At 57.3% G+C, this 19,261-nt stretch overlaps 1 protein-coding gene across 3 annotated transcripts; it reads left to right on the forward strand.

Moving 5' to 3' along the window:
- The first annotated feature begins 3,830 nt into the window (after nt 1-3,830).
- AK1 (adenylate kinase 1) lies at nt 3,831-12,261 on the forward strand. Of its 3 annotated transcripts, none has more exons than XM_027035206.2 (7): nt 3,831-3,913; nt 6,734-6,772; nt 8,190-8,225; nt 8,396-8,559; nt 9,256-9,372; nt 11,572-11,763; nt 12,015-12,261. In XM_027035206.2, exons 2-7 carry the CDS (start codon nt 6,766-6,768, stop codon nt 12,081-12,083), a joined length of 585 nt encoding a protein of 194 aa, XP_026891007.1. In that variant the 5' UTR covers nt 3,831-3,913; nt 6,734-6,765; the 3' UTR covers nt 12,084-12,261. The 3 variants fall into 3 exon arrangements, with proteins under 3 accessions (XP_026891007.1, XP_026891008.1, XP_026891006.2); XM_027035207.2 differs by lacking the exon at nt 3,831-3,913 and adding an exon at nt 6,470-6,547; XM_027035205.2 differs by lacking the exons at nt 3,831-3,913; nt 6,734-6,772 and adding an exon at nt 7,899-8,025.
- The last annotated feature ends 7,000 nt before the right edge of the window (nt 12,262-19,261 follow it).

A 19,261-nucleotide genomic window follows, 5' to 3' on the forward strand; every position in this document is an offset into this window, starting at 1 on the left:
AGCTCAGAGCCTGGAGCCAGCTTCGGATTCTGTGTCTCCCTCTCTCTCTGCCCCTACCCCACTTGCACTCTCTCTGTCTCTCTCTCAAAAGTAAATAAACATTAAAAAAAATCTTTTTAAACAAATAAAAACTGGTTTCATTTTATGTTTTTTGTTTTTGTTTTTTTCTTCATGTTACAAAGTAACATAAGCCATACAAATGTACAAGATAGCATCTCCTGGTCCCATATCCTGTTAACAATCTTCCAGATTTTTCCCTTATGCAATTTTTGCCTGCCCCCCCCCCCCGCCCCCTTTCCTCCTTCCTCCCTCTCTTCCTTTCTGCCTCCATTTTTCTTTCTTTAAGTTCTAGCTGGGGGAAGAAATCCCGACACTTTAATATCCCAGCATTGGTGGAAAACCCACAGATCATACACGAATGAATAATTAAAACAGGTACTCAAATACGGAAATTCGGTAGGTTGGAAAGCTCGTTGAACTTCCACAAAAGGCAAAATTGTGTTTTCACATAGACTTAAATATGGCTTAGACTTGAATGCAGAAGAAACCAGGTACTTAAAATTGGATTTCTTTCCCCAATTTTTTTTTTAATTTTTTTTAACATTTATTTATTTTTGAGACAGAGAGAGACAGAGCATGAACAGGGGAGGGGCAGAGAGAGAGGGAGACACAGAATCTGAAACAGGCTCCAGGCTCTGAGCTGTCAGCACAGAGCCCGACGCGTGGCTCGAACTCACGGACCGTGAGATCATGACCTGAGCCGAAGTCGGACGCTTACCCGACCGAGCCACCCAGGCGCCCCTCCCCAATTTTTAAGATTATGGAATTTTTTTCATTGTGGCAAAAACCACAGAAGATTTACCACTTATCCATTTGGGTAGTGTTAGGTACATTTACGTTGTCGTAAAACATCTTCAGAACTTTCTTATCTTTCGTGTCCAAAACTCAAAATCTGCTAAATGGCCAGGTCATGATCTCATCATGGTTTGTGAGTTCGCGTCTTGTGTTGGGCTCTGTGCTGACAGCCTGGAGCCTGCTTCAGATTCTGTGTCTCCCTCTCTCTCTGCCCCTCCCCCACTTGTACTCTGTCTCTCTCTGTGTCTCAAAAATAAGTAAATGTAAAAAAAAAAGCTTTAAAAAATCTGCTAAATGGCAACTCTGAATTTCTCCTCCCCGCCCCACCCCGTTTGCCATTCCGCTTTCTGTTTCTATGAACTTGAATAGTCTAGATACGTCACATAAGTAGCATCATACAATATTTGTCCTTTTGGGGACTGACTGATTTCACTTAGCATTGTGTCCTCAAGGTACATCCATATTAAAATTGTTTTATATGTAAAGTAATAGGTTGTTTTAACACAAAGAAGAAGGAAGCAAGCAAGCAAAGAAGCTTTTAAGTAAGAAGTGAAAGTCCCAGGGGCGCCTGGCTGGCTCAGTTGGTTAAGTGTCTGACATGTGATTTCAGCTCAGGTCATGATCTCAGGGTTCATGGGATCAAGCCCCGCATCAGGCTCTGCACTGACAGCTTCGGAGCCTGCTTGGGATTCTCTCTCTCCCCCTCCCTCTGCACCTTCCCTGCTCCAACTCTCTCTCTCTCTCAAAACAAATAAATAAACATTAAAAAAAAAACAAGTAAATTTTTTCAAAGTGAAAGCCCCACCCCCACCAGGGAGGGTCAGGTGCACACCCCGGCCCCTCTGTTCTGCTTCATTTCATCAACTTAAAGACACCATCAATTTGATTATAAGACAACACGATTTCAGAGAAGTTAAAAAAAAAAAAAAAAACCACCCTAGGAATAGATTTTACACACACACGCCCCCGCATGTTTAGAATTATTTTCACTGGGCTCTTTGCCTGTTTCTTTTGCTTCGGCAGACACACGGACCTCTGGCTTCCTTTCTCATGCCGATGCTACCGAGGACCATGACCCCACCCTGCCTGGCTGCACCACCGTCCCTCCCATCAGTCAGGCCCTTCTGGCACCTGACACATTTCGTGCCCACATTTCGTGCCCATGTGTACACATTTCGTGCCCACATGTGGGATTCCTAAAAGTAGGAGGATGTTTAAAATTTTGATTGACGTCAGTTTGCTTTCCCCAAAGGTTGTGCCGGTGCAGTCAGCCACCTACAGCTTTTGAGAGGGCCTTTCAAGCAACTTTGAAGACAGAACCTCTGGCCCAGCACCCATCCCTCCCACAGATGGGGAAACTAAGCTCGCAAGAGACAAGGACCTTGTCTCATGTCACAGGTGGCAGAGCTGGGACTAGACCCAGGCCTTATTATCCTGGCTGTTGTTGCTCAGAAATGACCCACCGGAGGCAGTCTCAGTCTCCTGGTATTCTCGCTCTCTTGCTCCAACACCTTCCATGGCTCCCTAGTGCCTACGAGACACATCCTAAATTCAACTCACCGTCATCTGGGGCTACTACCTTCAAGGTCATGAGTTCTGCCACTGCACGGTCCCGGTCTCTGCCCTGCTGCATTATTGAGCACCTACTGCTATGTGCCGGTCTCCATGAATAAACATCACTTCTACCTGTTTTGACCGAGAAAAGAGGAAGAATCGAAATAAAAAGCATTTATTGGGCGTCTGAGAATTGCAATTTGGGGAGCACAGATTCAGGGAGCAACCCAAATTGTGTCCCTTTGAGGAATAAAAGCCAGGGGGTCGTTATTAGCAAATTGTAGAAGTATTAGGAAGACCACACAAGTTGTTTTCCAAACATTACGATTGGAAGAGAGAATGACATTTTACAGTGCGTCAATTTTCTAGTACATTACGACAGTTACTAGGAAAATATCCAGTTTTTCTCAAGAACGAGGGTGCACCAGTTCTGGGTTCAGCCATATGCCTTTGTCTAGTTTAACAGTTCAGTAGCTCCTGTGTCAAAAGCTGGATGACGTTTTCAGCCGCAAATAAGGTTTTGTGTTCAGGGATTTTTCTCAGGTTCACGCTGGGGACCTCAGGCAAGCTATTTTAAGGGTATGACCCTCACTTTCCTCCGTGCTTAAGGATTCACGGACCCCGTCTGAGCCCCAGCACTCTGCCCAGCGCCTGACTCAGTGAGTGCTCGTTAATGGGAACTGTCCTTTTTATCAGGATTGGCGGTCCCCCATCTGGGTGCCCACGTCCCATTCAGCATTCTGAATGTCCCACATTCTCGCGCTCACCTCACGGGAGCTTCCTGGCAATTTTGCGGAGGCAGAGCTGATATATATAATCTACACAACGACTAGCTGGGAAATGGGTACATGGATGGTCTTTGGGGGGTCCCGAGAGAGTGTGAGTTCCAGGGGGTTCTTGGGCCCCTTCTAACGGAGGGGGGCGGGGAGTTCCAGGTGGGTCTTGGCCCAGGGGTCCCTGGGCAGGATCTGAGGAGGGCAGGTCCTTGGGGGTGGGGAGGACTGTTCTGGCCGGCAAAGCCCCCAGAATCCCCGCAATGATTGCCTCCCGCGCTGGGTCTGGCCTCTCTCTGCCAACAACTGGCTGTGGGATTTTACACAAAGAGCCTCTTCTCTCCGGGTCTCAGTTTCCCCAGCTGTCCTACAGGAAGCCGGGTCCTGTTCCCCCGCCGAGATGTGGGCACACGGGAGGTCAGGCAGGAACGGAAAGCCCTCTGCAAACTGTTAAGTGCTGTGCTGTGTGCAGGCACAGCCAGCGGGGGGATGCGCGGCGGGGAGGCGCCGGCCTTGCTCTGGCTTCCCATCGGGGCTCACCCCGGTCCGGCCCCCCACCCTCCTCCCGGTCCGCTCTCCCTCCCTCCTTCCCCCCTCCCTGCCCTCGCGGAGCGCTGGCTCCCGGCATGCTGCGCGCTGCTGACAGCCTTATAAATAGTCGCCTTTGCGGGCGGCCGGCGAGGACGGGCAGGGCACCACTGGCCCCGGCGCCCGCCGCACCCCTCCCCCAGGTCAGTGTGTGCCCGTGTGCATGTCTGGGCGCGCGGGGGGCGCCTCTGCGGGGCGTGGGGAAGCCGCGCGCGCCCGGGGGGGGGGGGCGCCAGCCTGTGTGTGTCGGGGCATCCTTGGGGTTTGTGCGGCTGTGTGTTTGTGTCGGTGGTTATGATCTGTGTGTATTTTGGCCTGTCTGTTCTCCCCAGGCTCTGTTCTGGGTGTTTGTGCCACCCTGCGTGTGCCCCTGCGGGGGGATGTGTGTTGCCGTCCTTCCTAGCCTCCTAGACAGTCGCCCCTTTGTCCCGGCTGGCACTCCTGGGGCTGGGGCTCCAGGTCCCTGCCCTTGGCACGTCCCAGCTGGGGCCCGGGGAAGGGGGCTGTGGCCTGACTCCCTGCCCCGGAGGACCTGGCAGGGGCAGCCTTTGTGATTGGAGGAGCTGTCCTGCCATGTCGTTTTGAGCGCTGGCGGGGGGGGGGGGGGGGGGGGGGGGGACGGGAAGACCCCCGGATGATTGGTGAGGGCTCTAAGGGAGCCCTAGGGCCACCTTTTCTGAGCACTGCTCAGATATCCACTCAGGACTCTCCAGCAGAAGCAGGTCACGGCCTGGGGATACAGGCCCAGAGAGGGGACACCAGGTGCCCAAGGTCACACAGCTGAGCGATGAGCCCTTAGGTCGCTGTCCCCCCAGGCCCCTGTTCCCCAGGCCCCTCAGCAGACCACCCAGTCATGAGAGGAGTTGCTGCAGCCTGGATCGGGGGCCTTATAAGGTCTGGGTGCTGAGCCTGTAACCCAACTCCGTCCTGGACCCCTGGCCTCTGTGATGCCTCCTCACGACTCAAGTTATTTTGGACGAAGGAAGTGGCAGGTGCCAGCAGGACAGAGGGGCTTAGGTTACTGGGAAGAGGCAGGGCAAGGTGGGTTGGAGGCCACTCTTCAGGGTCACTGCAGGCTCTCCCTGGCCTGGGGACCCTCCTCCTCCCCTGCCAGCTGCTGCGGGCCATTGGCAGCGTCTGCCCTTCCCTAAGCACACTCAGCAGGAAAAAGGCTATAACTCATGGCCCACGAGTGGTGGAGCGGCCAATAAACCTGCTGAAAGACCTACTGGGTGCCAGGCCTAAAGCAGCAGAAAATGCAACCCTGAGTTTGACCCCAGCCTGGCTCTGGAGCAAGTTTCTCCTTCTCTCCGAGCCTCAAATCCATCCCAAGACAGCTGGGAGGCGGAGTGAGGCCCCCAGCCCTATGCTCAGCCTGGGGCCAGGCCCGGTCTGGTGGGGCACACAGGCCTACAGTTCCACAGAGAGGTCCGATACCGTGTGGTATGTGCTACGCTGGGGGCGTTCGAAGGAGGCACCTGCCAGTGTGGGAGCGGAGGACGGAGTCCAGGAAGGCTTCCTGAAGGAGGTGACACCTGAACTGGGTCCCAAACAATAGCACCTGGGGAGAGGCATCCAGGCATCAGGTGCAACAGTAGCTGGGCCTGGAGGTGGGACGCAGTCATGGTGGGTGAGGAAGCTCCAGGCGGTTCAAGCGGTGGCTGTGAAGGCTGCGGGGGGGGGGGGGGGGGCAGGTTACCGAGTCCTGTCAGCCATGTTAGGGGCCCAGGCTTTATCTTTGGAGCCAAGGAGCCACAAGTGGAAGGGTTTTAAGCAGGTGAGCGATGTGGTCTGATGCTTATCACAGAAAATCCTGCGGACTGCCTGGTGGGGTATGGAGAGACCCACGGGAGGCTGGGGCAGTGGCCAGGTGCCCTGCTTGGAACAAGGAAATGGTGTTGAGGACACAGACTGCAGAGAGGATCGGGAGCAAGAGGGTTGGGATGGGGGTGGGCAGGGTGGAAGTCGGGTGTGAGAGAAGACAGGGCCTCTGGCTGGGTAATAGGGCACGGAGCTGGGGACGTGGGAAGGTCTTGGGGCCTGTCCAGGGGCTGTAGACTCACAGGGCTGGGGAGGGAGGCCGGGGCTGCCTGGGCAGAGGCAGGGGTCCTGGGAACCTGGAGCCAAAGTGAGAGCGAGGAGTAAAGGGCCTGGGGTTGCGGGCATGCCAGGCGGGAGGAATGCTGTGGCAGGCGTCAAAGGTCAAGGCAAGAGTGGCTGTGATGGTAGCTGGTAGCCTTGGGGAGGGCCGGCGGGGGGGTGGGGTGGGGAACGGAGGCCAGAGGTGTGTAGGTGGTAACTGTAGGTGGGAGGGGACGTTGAAGCAGAGTGGGGTCCCCAGAGGGGTCGGGGTGGACTCACATGCTGAGGAACACGGTCCTCGAGGGGGTGAGGGGGCAGGGGCCATGTGGGGGGTGGTGAGAGCCGGGGATCCCCCATGACAGCTGTACAGGGCTGTGTCCCCCATGAGCAGCTCCTACAGCTTCCACCCCCTCGGGCCTCCGTGATGTCCCTTTGAGCATCCTTGTCCAAACCCCACCCCAGGTGAGATGTATTGCAGCTCAAGTTCCCCCTGTCTGGCCTCCACAAGTCTTTCCTCCTGGCCCCGGGGGAGCATCACCAAGGTGTTGGGCAGACGCCTGTTTTCTGGGACTCACAAAGGGAGCGGCCCAGCAGGTGCTGATGTCACTGTTTCCGTCCCTCAGCACCGCCCTCACCACCCGGCTCCTCCAGCGGGAAAAGGTGGACAGGAGGGGGCTGCCGCCCTTTTGTTACAGGTGAGGCAGCGGACACACACGGAGGAAAGGTGACTTTCCCGAGGTCACCCAACCTGCCGGGGGCCTTCGCTGCCCGGTGCCGCTGGGAGCATCAGGGCCTGGGGCACACCGTGGGGCTGGGCAGGAGCAGAGGCAGGATGGAGGAGAGCCCCCCTCACCGGCCCCACCTGTGCCCTTGTCTTGCAGAGCGCTGACTCGGCTCCCCAGACCTCAGCAGGATGGAAGGTAGTGAGTCTCTTCTTTGCTGCTCATTGCCTGGGCCTCAGTGTGCCCATCTGTTAAGGGGGCGTGCTTTCAGGAGACATTCTGGGAAGGGTTGGGGGAGGTTCTGGGGCTGCCAGAGGGGCCCGTCTGGGAGCCTCCGACATCCTCCTCAGGCATCTCACGGGATGCGCCAGCTCCAGGATTAATTTCAGAAGCGATGAGGCCTCCTTGAGGCTCCTGAGGGCCCCACAGCTCACCTCCTACACTGGTATTTATAGAGCTGAATCCCTGCCTCTTTCTAGAAAGGGTGGGCGCTAGCAAGGGGAGGCTAGCCCTGGGGAGAGGCCCCAGGTGTGTAAATGCCAAGCCTAACAAGGACGAGGCAGCGCCCAACGCCTCTGTGGGACTCAGTCTCCCCGTTGTCCAGAGAGGGTGGGTCTTTGAGGATGTCTGGGGCCCTCCTGGCTGCTATGGGCTGGGACCTGGAGGGAGACATGGGGCCAGCAGGGAGCCTGGCAGGCCCGCCTCCTGGCGGCATCACGGCCCCATCCTTGGCGTTGTGCCTCAGCCTGGGTGGCCCTTAAAGGAGCCCGCTGCTGCCGCCCGAGCCGGCGGTCACCCTGCCACCCCTCGGGCTCCGAACAGCAGCTGCCACCGGGCTGTGGCCTCCCCCACCTCCAGGTGGTAGCCGGCCCACGGCAGGCAGCTGATGGGAGCCCTCGGGAGAAGTTGTTCTACAGATGACTCCTCTGGGTTTCCAGCCTCGGGGCCAGAGGGCCCCTGGGAGCTGCCAGGCCTTCGTCAGTGGGGAGGGACAGAGAGCCAGAGAGGGCCGGGGACTCCATTCCTAAGGTTACACAGTGAGGACCTTCTTCTCCCCTGGGAAGAGGGGAAGGCCGGGCCGCCTGGGAAGAGGGCCCAGCTTCCGGTTCTGGGTCTGGCGCCCTTGGAGCAGGCCTCAGTTTCCCTCCGTCTGGTGAGGCTGTGGTCCTGCTGAGTTCTAAGGGCGGGGCTGAGGCGGGAGCATCAGCGCACCTCCCACTCTGGGCAAGGGTTCTTTGTGCCCACCGCAGCCGGCTTCCCTGGCAACCGTCTCCGGGGCAACGTATGTTGTGGTTGCCGACTCCACGTTTGAACCGCCCACGCCCAGGGAAGGCGGGCGATGGGCAGGCCTGGGGTCTGGGAGGGAAAGGGTAGGGGACACAGCAGAACGGGAACCATGGGGGCCTGCTGCGTGAGAAACCTCCACAACACGGAAGACTGTAAGGCCAGAGGTGACCCGCCCTTGCCCAGCCGCCCACAGGGAGGGGCTGCGAAGGTGGGCGTCCGAGCCCCTCAGTGGCTCCAGGCTTTAGAGGGCCCGGCCCAGGCCTGTCCCTCCCGAGGTACTGTTTGCCAAGCGAGTGACTGAACTCTGCTCCCCTCTTCTCCCCCACAGAGAAGCTGAAGAAAACCAAGATCATCTTTGTGGTGGGTGAGTCCAAGGCAGGCGGGGAAGGCGGCCAGCAGGGAGGCTCTTTGCGGGCGTCGGTGGGAGCCTGGGCCTAGGGTGGCACCCCGGGGCGCTGCCCCTTCTCTGCGGGGTGACCCTATCCCTGCGGCGGCCCCATTTCCTGGGGCTTCTGAACGGGTGGGCGCTTGCAGGAGGGCCCGGCTCGGGGAAGGGCACCCAGTGTGAGAAGATTGTCCAGAAGTACGGCTACACCCACCTCTCCACCGGGGACCTCCTGCGGGCCGAGGTCAGCTCGGGCTCGGCCAGGGGCAAGATGCTGTCGGAAATCATGGAGAAGGGGCAGCTGGTGCCACTGGTGAGTGGGCCTGGTGGGGTGGGGGGTGACGGTGGCCCTGAGTGGGCTCCAGCCAGCAGAGCCCATGACACTCTGCCTTGACCTTCCCTGGCTCCAAACACTCCTGGCTTTGGTCCTCATGGCCCTCGGCAGAAAATTCCTTCTAGAAGCTCCCAGAGCCTCTAGGACCCTGCCCTGCTGACCCCTTTAGCCTCACTCCACCCACTCAACCCCCCTCTCCCCAGCTCTCCGCCCTCCAGCTGCCCTGGCCTTTCTGTCCCGTCCAACTCATTATATTCCTTCCTGCCTGGAATGTTCTTTCCTCCTCAGCTTTCAGACCCTCCTGGCTCCACAGATTTGGGCTCAGACCCCCTAATTTTATCACTCCTTCTCTGCCCATTCAACCTGTGCCATGTTTGGAAATTGATGAACCGGCCTCACCACACTGTGAGCTTCTTGAGAAAGGCCTGCTTTGTTCACAGTGGTGTCCTCAGAGCCCTGGACGGGAGCTGGCTGGGAACAGGGGCTCCATCGATATTATTGAATGAATGAACGAATGGGTGAATGAATGATTTAATCAGCCAGTCAAGCCTTCACATTCAAAGGAAGCTTCCTGGAGAGAGAGGCTTGTTGGGAACTTCTTTATTAGGGCAGAGGCCTAGAAGAAGGCGGAGGGAGAGGGGCTCATGACCCCTCCATCTTTTCCGGTGCCCCCAGGAGACAGTGTTGGACATGCTCCGAGATGCCATGGTGGCCAAGGTAGATACTTCCAAAGGCTTCCTGATCGATGGCTACCCTCGGGAAGTACAGCAGGGAGAGGAGTTTGAGCGGAAGGTAAGTGCAACTTGGTGGGTGCACCTGGGAGCTGTGATGTGGGGTGGTCAGGTGGAAAGAGGGCTGCCATGATGGCCAGAGAGAGTTTGGGGCAAAGAGACACTGATTGTGGGGTTGGGGTGGGGAGAGGGATAAGGAGGGAAACTGGAGAAGACTTTCTGGAAGTCTTTCTAGAAGTTTAGAAGAAAAGTCTAGAAGAGGAGGAAGCACAGGCTGGGGAGCTCACAAACCCGAGCTCAGGTTCCAGCTCAACAGGCCTGAGGCCAATCATCCTGCCTCCCTGACCCTCAGTGTCCCCCCCATTTGCAAAATGGGAAGACACAGTTGGCAGCTGCCTTAAGGAGCAGAATGGAGATTAGAGAGAATGTACCCTCCAAAAGTGGGGCTTGGCACCTTAGGAACACAGAGGGCCAGGGAGTGGGAGGGACAGGGCTGGAAGGCTCCAGCTGGCATGGGGAGAAGAGAATCTATGGGGCAGGGCAACCAGGATGATGTGGGAGAGGCGATTCAGGCCTGGCTGGAGGCCTCCAGTGCCAGGGAGGGGAGTCCAGTCTCCTTCCGTGGGCCGCGGGGAGTCTGTGCAAGGCCTAGAAAAAGTAGGCCTTGAGGATGACGGCCCCGAGTTGCCTGAACAGCTTCCCACCAGGAAAACAGGGTGGGGGCACCTCTCCCAGACATACGCACACAGGCCCCAAGCACACGCACGTGTGCGTGCACATACACAGCACAAAGCCACAGGCACATACACACATGCACACAGGCACGCATACATGTGCACACATGTCTGGCAACGCACATACATGTACGTACATGGACACAGCTCACTGATACACAGGGATATACACATACGCATACACGTGGGCACACACACATACACCCACGCCTCCGGTGTCACAGGTCATACTAGGGAAACAGGGCTGCAAGCAAGTGCAAGGGTGGGGGCTGGGCTCAAGGAGGTTTTCTTGGCAGAGGGACTCCTCCCTGGCCTTGTGGGGAGGACCAGGCATCCCGACAGGCTGGGGCAGGACCAGACCCCCAACCCCCACTTCCCAAGCCTGTGATGCTGGGGCCACCTTTGGGCTTCCATAACTTTGAGCCTCCTCCAGTGGAAGGAGATTGGATTTCCTGACCTTGAAGTGCCCGCAGGACCTCAAGAAAGTGTCTACCCTGCTCTGGGCCTCGGTTGCCCTGTCTTTGAAATGGAAGCAGGCTGGGCTTCCTTCAGACTGGGAGGCCATGGACCCTGTGGTCAGGTGCTAGGCAGCCTCAAGGCACGTCCTGTCATGACCCACCCATACCAGCTGTGTGACGTCACCTCTGACCCTCAGGGCCACATCTAGAAAATGAGATTACTAAAAGTCTCCTTCCTTCCTGGGGCTGTTGGGGGCGCCACTGTGGGTGGTGGGCTCAGCGCAAGGGCCCAGCCCTGCCATGGGCTCCAGGGGTCCTGGCAACACGTCTTCTCAGATCTGGACACCAGGGGGCATCAGGGCCTCACCGAAGGAGGACAGGTCAGCCTCCTTCCTTGCCCTTCCCAGCTTATTCCAACAACAGTGACGTTATTCAGAACCCCCCAGAGCTCGGCAGCCAGTCACCCCTCAGTCAAGTCCTGTCCAGCCCTGCTGTGTCAGACAGATGCCTTGATGTCCTTAGGGGCTCCTGGACTGGCAAGGGAAGAGGGACACTAAGTGAATCACCAGAGGCCTCCTGAGACATTCTGGGCAGAGAAGTAAAGGGGACTCAAGAGTGTGCCCCAGAGGGCTGGGGACGGTGGGCGGGGTGGGGGGGCGTGGGTTGCATCTGGGCAGACTGCCCCAGAGGAATGAGATTTTAGCTCAAATCTGAAGGCAAGTACTTGGGATTGAGGATGAGGATTCTTGGCATGAGCGAAGGCCTGGCTTGGGAGGAGGTTGACGAGAGCCTAGACTTCAGAGAATCGGTGTGACTGAAGCCAGGAGAGCAAAGGAGTGGGAAACACAAGGTGAGGAAGGCGGGAGGCCCTCTCTGAGGGCACTGGAGAGCTATGGGAGAGATTGGAGCAGAGGAGTAGTTTTAGGAAGGTCCTTTAGGCTGCCCTGGGGAAGGGCTTGATGGTCTGATCTGAGTGGGTCTCAGGTGAGGCCTCAGGCATGGGAGGATGGGGAGGAGATGGCCCTGGGGACGGGAATGGGGCCCCTGTGACTGCCGCCCCACCCGCAGATCGGACAGCCCACGCTGCTGCTGTATGTGGACGCAGGCCCTGAGACCATGACCCAGCGGCTCCTGAAGCGTGGAGAGACCAGCGGGCGTGTGGATGACAATGAGGAGACCATCAAGAAGCGACTAGAGACCTACTACAAGGCCACAGAACCTGTCATCGCCTTTTATGAGAAACGTGGCATCGTACGCAAGGTGCGCCCCCTGCAGGCCGCGGGTAGCCCCAGGAATCTGGAGTTTTGCCTGGGTTGGCCAAAATCCCCGTGACCCTGGGCCAGCCCTCCATTCCGGGCCTTGGTTTCCCCGCTGGCTCCGTGATGGGCTCCTGTCCCCTGTGGCTGGGCTCAGAGAGTCAGGCCACACCTCTGGGGGAAGTGAGCCCCTGCCCCAATGAGGCCCGCATGGCCCTCCCCAGCATCTCTGCCCTCCCGGGCGTCTCCCTGCAGGTCAATGCCGAAGGCTCCGTGGACAATGTCTTCTCCCAAGTCTGCACCCACCTGGATGCCCTCAAGTAGCAGCACTGGAGCCCCTTCCCCTGCTGCCCACCCCCCCCCCACCCCCACCCCGTGCTGACCTGAGGCTGTCCTGGCCTGAGCTCAACGCCTCCACCCTGCCCGGCTGGAGCACAGACAGAGGAAGCCACTTTATCCTGTTTTCATGGACAGCCAAGCACTAAAGGAATTTCCAAGGACATTCGGTTTTATTCCTTTTTCTTTGCTTTCACTGGAGTTGATCCACGTGATGTGGCCTCCAACAGCCCCTCACCCTCCCAGTCCTCCTCAAGCCCCTCACCCCGCCTCTGCCAGCTGCCCTCCCCTAGTACCAGGGGAAGGAAGACCCAGGGCCCTTCCTCACCCAGGGCATGCTGGGTCTGGGGGTCCTGGGTGACTGAGGCAGGATCCTTGCTCTCAGGGACTTGTGGTCAGGCAGAGCTGGGCCTTGGACTGCGTTCCTCTGAACCCTTGCTGTGCGGCCTTGGCCCTGACCCCTCATGTCTCTGAGCATGTTTTCTATGCTGAACCCCACTGGGGCCTGTGTGCAGTAGGCAGTGAGGTTATAGGCTGTGGGGGGCTTCCTGGGCAGTGGGGGTGGCACATGTCAGCTGGCTGGGGGGGCAGTAATTGGCCTCCTGCGTGTAAGAAGTTCTGAGCGTCCGGAAAGGGCATCGAGATGGAAGGGTCCGCGGCACCTCCCTGAGGAGGCGAGACACGAAGGGCCTCCCACCGGTGCCTCCCCGGACGGGTCACAGCCTGCCCTTTCTGAGCCCGTTTCCAAATCTGAGTTAGGGTCCGTGCCCCCTGCACCCCTCCCCTCCCAAGGGTAGGACGAGAACACGCTGAACGGGGGTGTGGGAGGGAGTCACCGGGGCCTGCGGGAGCCGAGACCAGAGCGGCCTTGGGGATGGTGCAGGGCTGGGGTGCTTCGGGGGCGCCCCAGAAATCCCTGGGGGAGGAGCACCTTCCCTTTTCTGTTCTTTCACTCTGTGACCTCCTCACTGAGGAAGGCTCAACTTGGTGCTCACGTGTCCTTAACACCCGTCCTAGTCCCCGCCGACTCCCTTTAGAGCCAAGAGAACCTTCAGCGGGCCACACCTGGCTGGACCGAAACGCGACGTGGGGCTGATTGGGCCCAAGGTGTGTCCCCTTTTATATATGGCAAGCGTGGCTGGTCTCCCTTCTGCATTAGTTATTTAAACTTTCCTTTAAAATAAACATATTTAAGTTACGAAAGGTGAGTCTATTGAAAGAATAACAGCACAAGTAAAGCCAGCACAGGGGAGGTGGTAGAAGGCAGGCGTCGTGGGGGGATGAGCCTTCTGGCCCCGGGTGGGTGCGGGAGGGCAGGTCTCTGCTGCTGGCCTCTGTTCCCCGTGCCAGCTGGGGTGTGCGGGGGGGCCTCGATCTCTCTGTGACCTTCCACCTCCGGCAGCGGGCACATCCGTCCAAGCGGGCTAACACGCGCACACGCACCTAGCGCAGGGCTGCGGGGATCAACGGGGAAGAGACGCGGAGAAAACACGCCGAAAACGAGCGGCGAAAAACACGCCAAAGATGACGAGGCGCTACGGAGATCACCTGACAGAAGCCTCTTCGTCATCTGTGTTTTTTTCTAGTTACTGCACTGTCACTCCAGGTGTGTCCCAGGTGAATGACAATCTAGGCTGACCCCAACTACTGTTCACCGCAGAATCACTTTATGCGCTTAAAACAAGAAGCGGCTTGAAAAAACACGGAAATGTAAAAGCTCCAGTGACCATCACCCGGTCCCTGCTACCACAGACACTCCCTTTGAGGGTGTCCTCTGTGCGTGTTTTCCAGAGCAAGCACCCGGCTGTGCTGGCAAGACAGGCTCATAAGCCGCCACCTGCTGGGATGTGCCCCCCCTCCCCCTCCACCTCCAGCGCCAGGAGGGGGCCCGTGCTCACAAAACTGAGATCAGTTTTTAGCAGCTGAGTGCACAGGGGTCCCCTGGTGGCAGCGGGTTCCTTGAGCTGGAGCTCTGGAGCGGGGCCTTGAACATTCCTAGGAGCTCTCTTCACTGTAAGACAGGGCACGGAAGGGTAGAGGGAACAGCTCTGCCGAGTCACAGAGGCCTGTTGGATGGAATACGGGTGAGAAGGGGGTACAGTAGCAAGAGACAAGCCTGGAGGGGCCAGATTTGCAGGGCCTTGAATGCTGACCCAAACATCTAGTCTCTCCTCTAGGGGCAATGGGAGTCTCAGAAAGAGGACTTTTGTTTTGTTTTGTTTTCAATGTTTATTTCTGAGAGAGAGAGAGCGTGAGCAGGAGAGGGGCAGAGAGAGAGGGAGACACAGAATTGGAAGCAGTCTCCAGGCTCTGAGCCATCAGCCCAGAGCCCGACGCGAGGCTCGAACCCACAAACCGTGAGATCATGACCTGAGCCGAAGTCGGACACTCAACCGACTGAGTCACCCGGGTGCCCCATTAATGAAAAATTGTAAACAAATTGAAAATTGGAGGAAATAATACAGTGAACACCAACATACAGTAATTGTTATCATTTCCCTATATTTCCTCATTACTGTTTTACTTTTGACAACGTATTTACAGTAAATTACAAATGAGAAAAATTCCACCCCTAAAGTATGACTCTAAAAAGCAAGGACATCTTCCTACCTAACCACAACTCAGAGCTTCAATAACACTAAGTTAACACTAATATCATAATATATAATAGTCCACATGCAACTTGCCCCAAAGGTCCCCAAAACGCATCTTTGTTGAAATCAGGGTGCAACCCAGGACCCCACGCCGCATTCGGGTGCGATATTTGTCAGGCCTCTGTCAACCAGGATGGCCCTGCTCTGGTGATGACACAGGCCTGTGGCGGGACCAGTTGTCCTGCAGAAAACTCCTTCCAGATTCACCCTTTGCTTCCTTCTGGTGTCGTCCCACCTTCTCCATCCCCTAAATTTCTTGGAAATTGGAAGTTAGTTGTAAAGGCATCATAGATTCAGGCTCAGCCTCGGAGACAAGAACACCTAAGGGATGAGGCCCAGGAAGGACTTTAACCCCGGGGAGGGGGGGGAGGGGATGGTGCGGGCGCCTGGCTGGCTCAGTCGGTTAAGCGTCTCTTGATTTGGGCTCAGGTCATGACCTCGTGGTTCATGAGATCAGGCCCCATGTCGGGCTCTGTGCTGACAGGTGCAGAGCCCGCTGGGGATTCTCTCTCTCCCTCTCCCTCAAAATAAATAAACAAACACTAAAAACAACAACAACAGGCAGGGGACCAGAACTGCGTGCACCCAGGCTTCCTGTGCAAGCAAATCTCCCGGGTCTGGTTAAAAAGCTGATTCTGCTTCAGCAGGGCAGGTCTGGGCAGCGAGGCTCAGCTCCTGGTCCGTGGCCCACACTTTGGGTAGCTCAGGGAGAACCTGCTCAGCGGAGGCCTGGACCCTGGGGGTGGGGAGGAGAGAGAGTCTCTGGGGTCAGGGAGCACGAGTGCTCATCCGCTAGCGTGGGCTGGGAGGTGGGTGTGGCACTGGATCCAGACAGGAGACAGTCCCGCTGTCACACTCTTCACGTCTCTAGGGACGCTCCAGGCAACAGCTTTGTCCCAAGGTGCCGGAACATTATGACCAGCCAGAGACCTCAGGGTCTCAGAGAGAGAGTGCTCTGCGGGGGTGGTGGCCTCAGATGCCCCCCCGGCTGGACTGCGCCCCTAAGTCTTGGCCTCAAGGGCCCTGAGGGCCTGGCCGGAGGCGCTGAAGTGGGAGAGGAAGGAAGCGGGGAGCAGAGGAGGCCAAGGCTGCGGCCTCCCAGTCTCGAGAGGGGCCTCGAGTAAACAGGAAGGCCTGGCGGCTCCACAGTGGGGGGGCTTTGCAGGGGTGGGAGGCCAGAGCCCTACTGCACATGTGCAGCCTGTGACCACAGGGCTTCCTCGTTGGGGAAGCTGACCCAGAGAGGCGGTGTGACTTGTCCCAAGCCACACAGCAAAGCAGAGGCACAGGGCTAGACCCTCACCTGCCCCTCCTGCTTCTTCCCTCTTCCTAGGGTTCTGGTTCAGGGTCTCCTGCCTGTGGTGCCCTCCATGGTTCATGGGGTGCTGGGTGAGTCTCTCCCCTTCGTGGGCCTCAGCTTCTCTTTCTATGAACCCTGAGCCCTATAACTTAGAGGTTCTAGGATCCTGGCCCGGTAGAATTCTTTCGCCTCCTAGGTGGTCCTCGTGGGCTCTTCAGACTTCGGGGAGTGGGTTTCATCAGAAAAGCCAACCTGTACTTGGGGAGTGACAGGGAGACTTTGAGGGACTTCTCTCTTCTGGAACACAGCAGCGTCTGGCAGGACCACTGACCCTTGTGACCACCACGTACCCTTGGGGGGGTCATTCCCCCCCCATCAGAGACCCTGTCCTTGGGCTCAGAATGCTTCCAGCACCCACCCCCTGGCACCTGAGGATCACAACGTATGCACAGCCCATTCATTTATTCCCATCAGTACTTAGCCAAATACCTCCCATGGGCCGGGCACTATTGGAAGTGATGGGCATTTGGTAGCGAACAGAGCAAGGCCCTCGCCCTCATGGAACTTGTGTTCTCGAGAGGGAGACGGACAAAGTAAATACTGTATAGTGTGTCAGATGGAGACCAGTTGCTGATGTGAGGAGGGGGCTATTTTAACGGCAACAGTTGCAGAAGTCCTCACTGACCGTGCGACATTCGATCTGTGGTTTAAGAATGAGGAGCGAGCGCCCTGGGCTTATCTAGGGGAACAGTGTTTCAGAGAGAGGGAATGGCAAGTGCAAAGGCCCTGAGGTGGGCATGTGCTTGGCGCATTCAAGGAACAGCACGGGAGGCCAGGGCGGCTGAGTGTGGGGGGCCAGGGGGAGAAGAGCAGAAGATGAGGTTGGAGAGGGGACGGGGAAGCCTCGCTGGCCATCTGAGGGGGTGGAGCAGAAGGGCTGGAATCTGACTTCACTTTAACAGCCTCCCTTTACTGTGTGCAGAATGGCCTGGGGTAAGCCGTGGGGGCGGGGGGGGGGGGTGCGGCAGGGAGCTCCATGAGGTGACTACAATATTCTAAGAGGTTCTGGTCCTGACCTGGGCAGTAGCTGTGGGGTAGTGGGAACCCCCCAAACACTGGGAATTTGGGAGCGCCGCCACCAAGGTTTGCTTGTAGGTTGGACGAGAGGTGTGAGAGTCAAGGTTCAAAGCTTGAGCAATGAGAGGGGGGTGGAATCGTCACGTTCTGAAGATGGAGACACAGAGACAGGAGCGCTTGGCAGAGAATCAGCAGAACGTGGTTTTGGACACGGGAAGTCTGAGCTGCTTATTCACAATCCAGGAGCCTGGAGCCTCGTGGCGGGGGGGGGGGGGGGGGGCAGGGGGGGCGGGGGAGAGTTCTGGCTGCAAATAGAAAGCTGGGAGCCATCAGTATATAGATGGTACTTAAAGCCATTTGTCTGGATGAGGGTGCCCAGAACAGCCCTTCTCAAGCTTAATGTGCACATGAGTGCCCTGGAGGTCTCGATAAAATGCAGGTTCTGAGTCAGCAGGTCTGGGTCAGGGCCAGAGAGAAGCTCTCAGGAGATATTAGGGCCGCACTTGACAGGCGGGGATCTAAGGCATCATCTTTTATGGCCAAGACCTGCTGGTGGATAATGAAACCAACAGAGTGGCTTGTGATCAGTGTTTCAAAGAAAACGAGACAAGATGGACGCGTATCATAAGGGCATATACATATGTTCACAAAACGCTGGAATTGTTTGCGTCCGAGTCCCAGGATTTGTGTGGGGACACAACATCATGGTCCCCAAGGTTTGAGAAAACCTGACCCCGAAGTGAGGGTAAACAGAGAAGGGAAAAGGCCAAGTAAGGATGAGGAGGAACCAGCAAAGAGGCAGATAAGGCGACCAGGGAGATGGGAAGAACACCAGGATGGAATGTTCTAGAAGCTAAGGGAGGAACTACAGGCCCAGATTTGCTTTGCCCCAGCCCTGGTGTCGTGTGCACTTGAGTCTCCGTCTCCTCCATTGTAAAATGGAGACGTGGGGCGCCTGGGTGGCGCAGTCGGTTAAGCATCCGACTTCAGCCAGGTCACAATCTCGCGGTCCGTGAGTTCGAGCCCCGCGTCGGGCTCTGGACTGATGGCTCAGAGCCTGGAGCCTGTTTCCGATTCTGTGTCTCCCTCTCTCTCTGCCCCTCCCCCGTTCATGCTCTGTCTCTCTCTGTCCCAAAAATAAATAACGTTGAAAAAAAAAATTTTTAAATGGAGACGTGACAGTCTCAGCCTGTTAGGTGGCAGTAGGTTGGCACTTGGTCCAGGGCCGGGCAAGCTTTGTTCATGGGGGAGCGATTGCGCTTCTTGTCCCGGGCTTCAAGCTTCTCCAGGCCGGCAGGCTGCCATCCCCTTGTGCAGACGAAGAAACTGAGACCCAGAGCATAGAAAAGTCTTGCCCGAGGCCACCGGAGACCGAGTCTGCACACCCTGACCCCAGTCTCGTGCTCTCTTTCCTGTGCACCCACTTTCTCCCTTGCCCTTGCGGGTTTGGCCCGGGTGTTCCAACAGCCCCTGGCTCCTGGCCGATGCTGGAGACAGACAGCCGCCTGGGGGGGTCCCTGGGGATTGCCTAAAATTCCTCCTGTGGCTGGTGGCCAAGGCAGACGTGCTGATCCCTTCCTGCAGCTCTGGCCTTCCCAGCCAGCCAGGAGGAGGAAGCAGCAGAACTTGTGCACCTGCCCATTGTAGGGTTGAGGCACAGGGGCCTGGCCATTGGCCACATGTCTGTTTGGCGTGTGGCTAGGCGGCACCTGAACGCATTTGTGTCAGTCAGAGCCCCAGCAGGAAACAGATGGCACGCTCCAATGGGATAATTTGAGAATTTAATGGAGGGTCTGTTTACGCAGGTGTAGACAGGGTGTAGGGAAACCACGAGGGACAGGGCAGAACCCAGGGCTGGCAGCAGTGTGGGCCATGACCACCCTCGGCCTGGAGAGGGCCTGGTCAACGCTGTGGCCTTCAGCGGAGTGATCCAGCAGGGAAAACGTCCCAGGAATGAATCCTACCCGCCCGGCCCCCTCCGCCTTCCTCTCTGTGATCTGTGCAGGGCTGAGGGGAACAGGAGGCAGCAGATGTGTCCGTCGAGATGGAGAACACATCTGGGGGCAAACGGAGGATGGCTAACCCAAGGTCTGTCCCCAGGTGTGAGACCATATGACCGTCAAGCTTTCCAGGGA

This window comes from Acinonyx jubatus, chromosome D4, assembly GCF_027475565.1.
Source record: "Acinonyx jubatus isolate Ajub_Pintada_27869175 chromosome D4, VMU_Ajub_asm_v1.0, whole genome shotgun sequence".
Classification (NCBI taxonomy): domain Eukaryota; kingdom Metazoa; phylum Chordata; class Mammalia; order Carnivora; family Felidae; genus Acinonyx; species Acinonyx jubatus.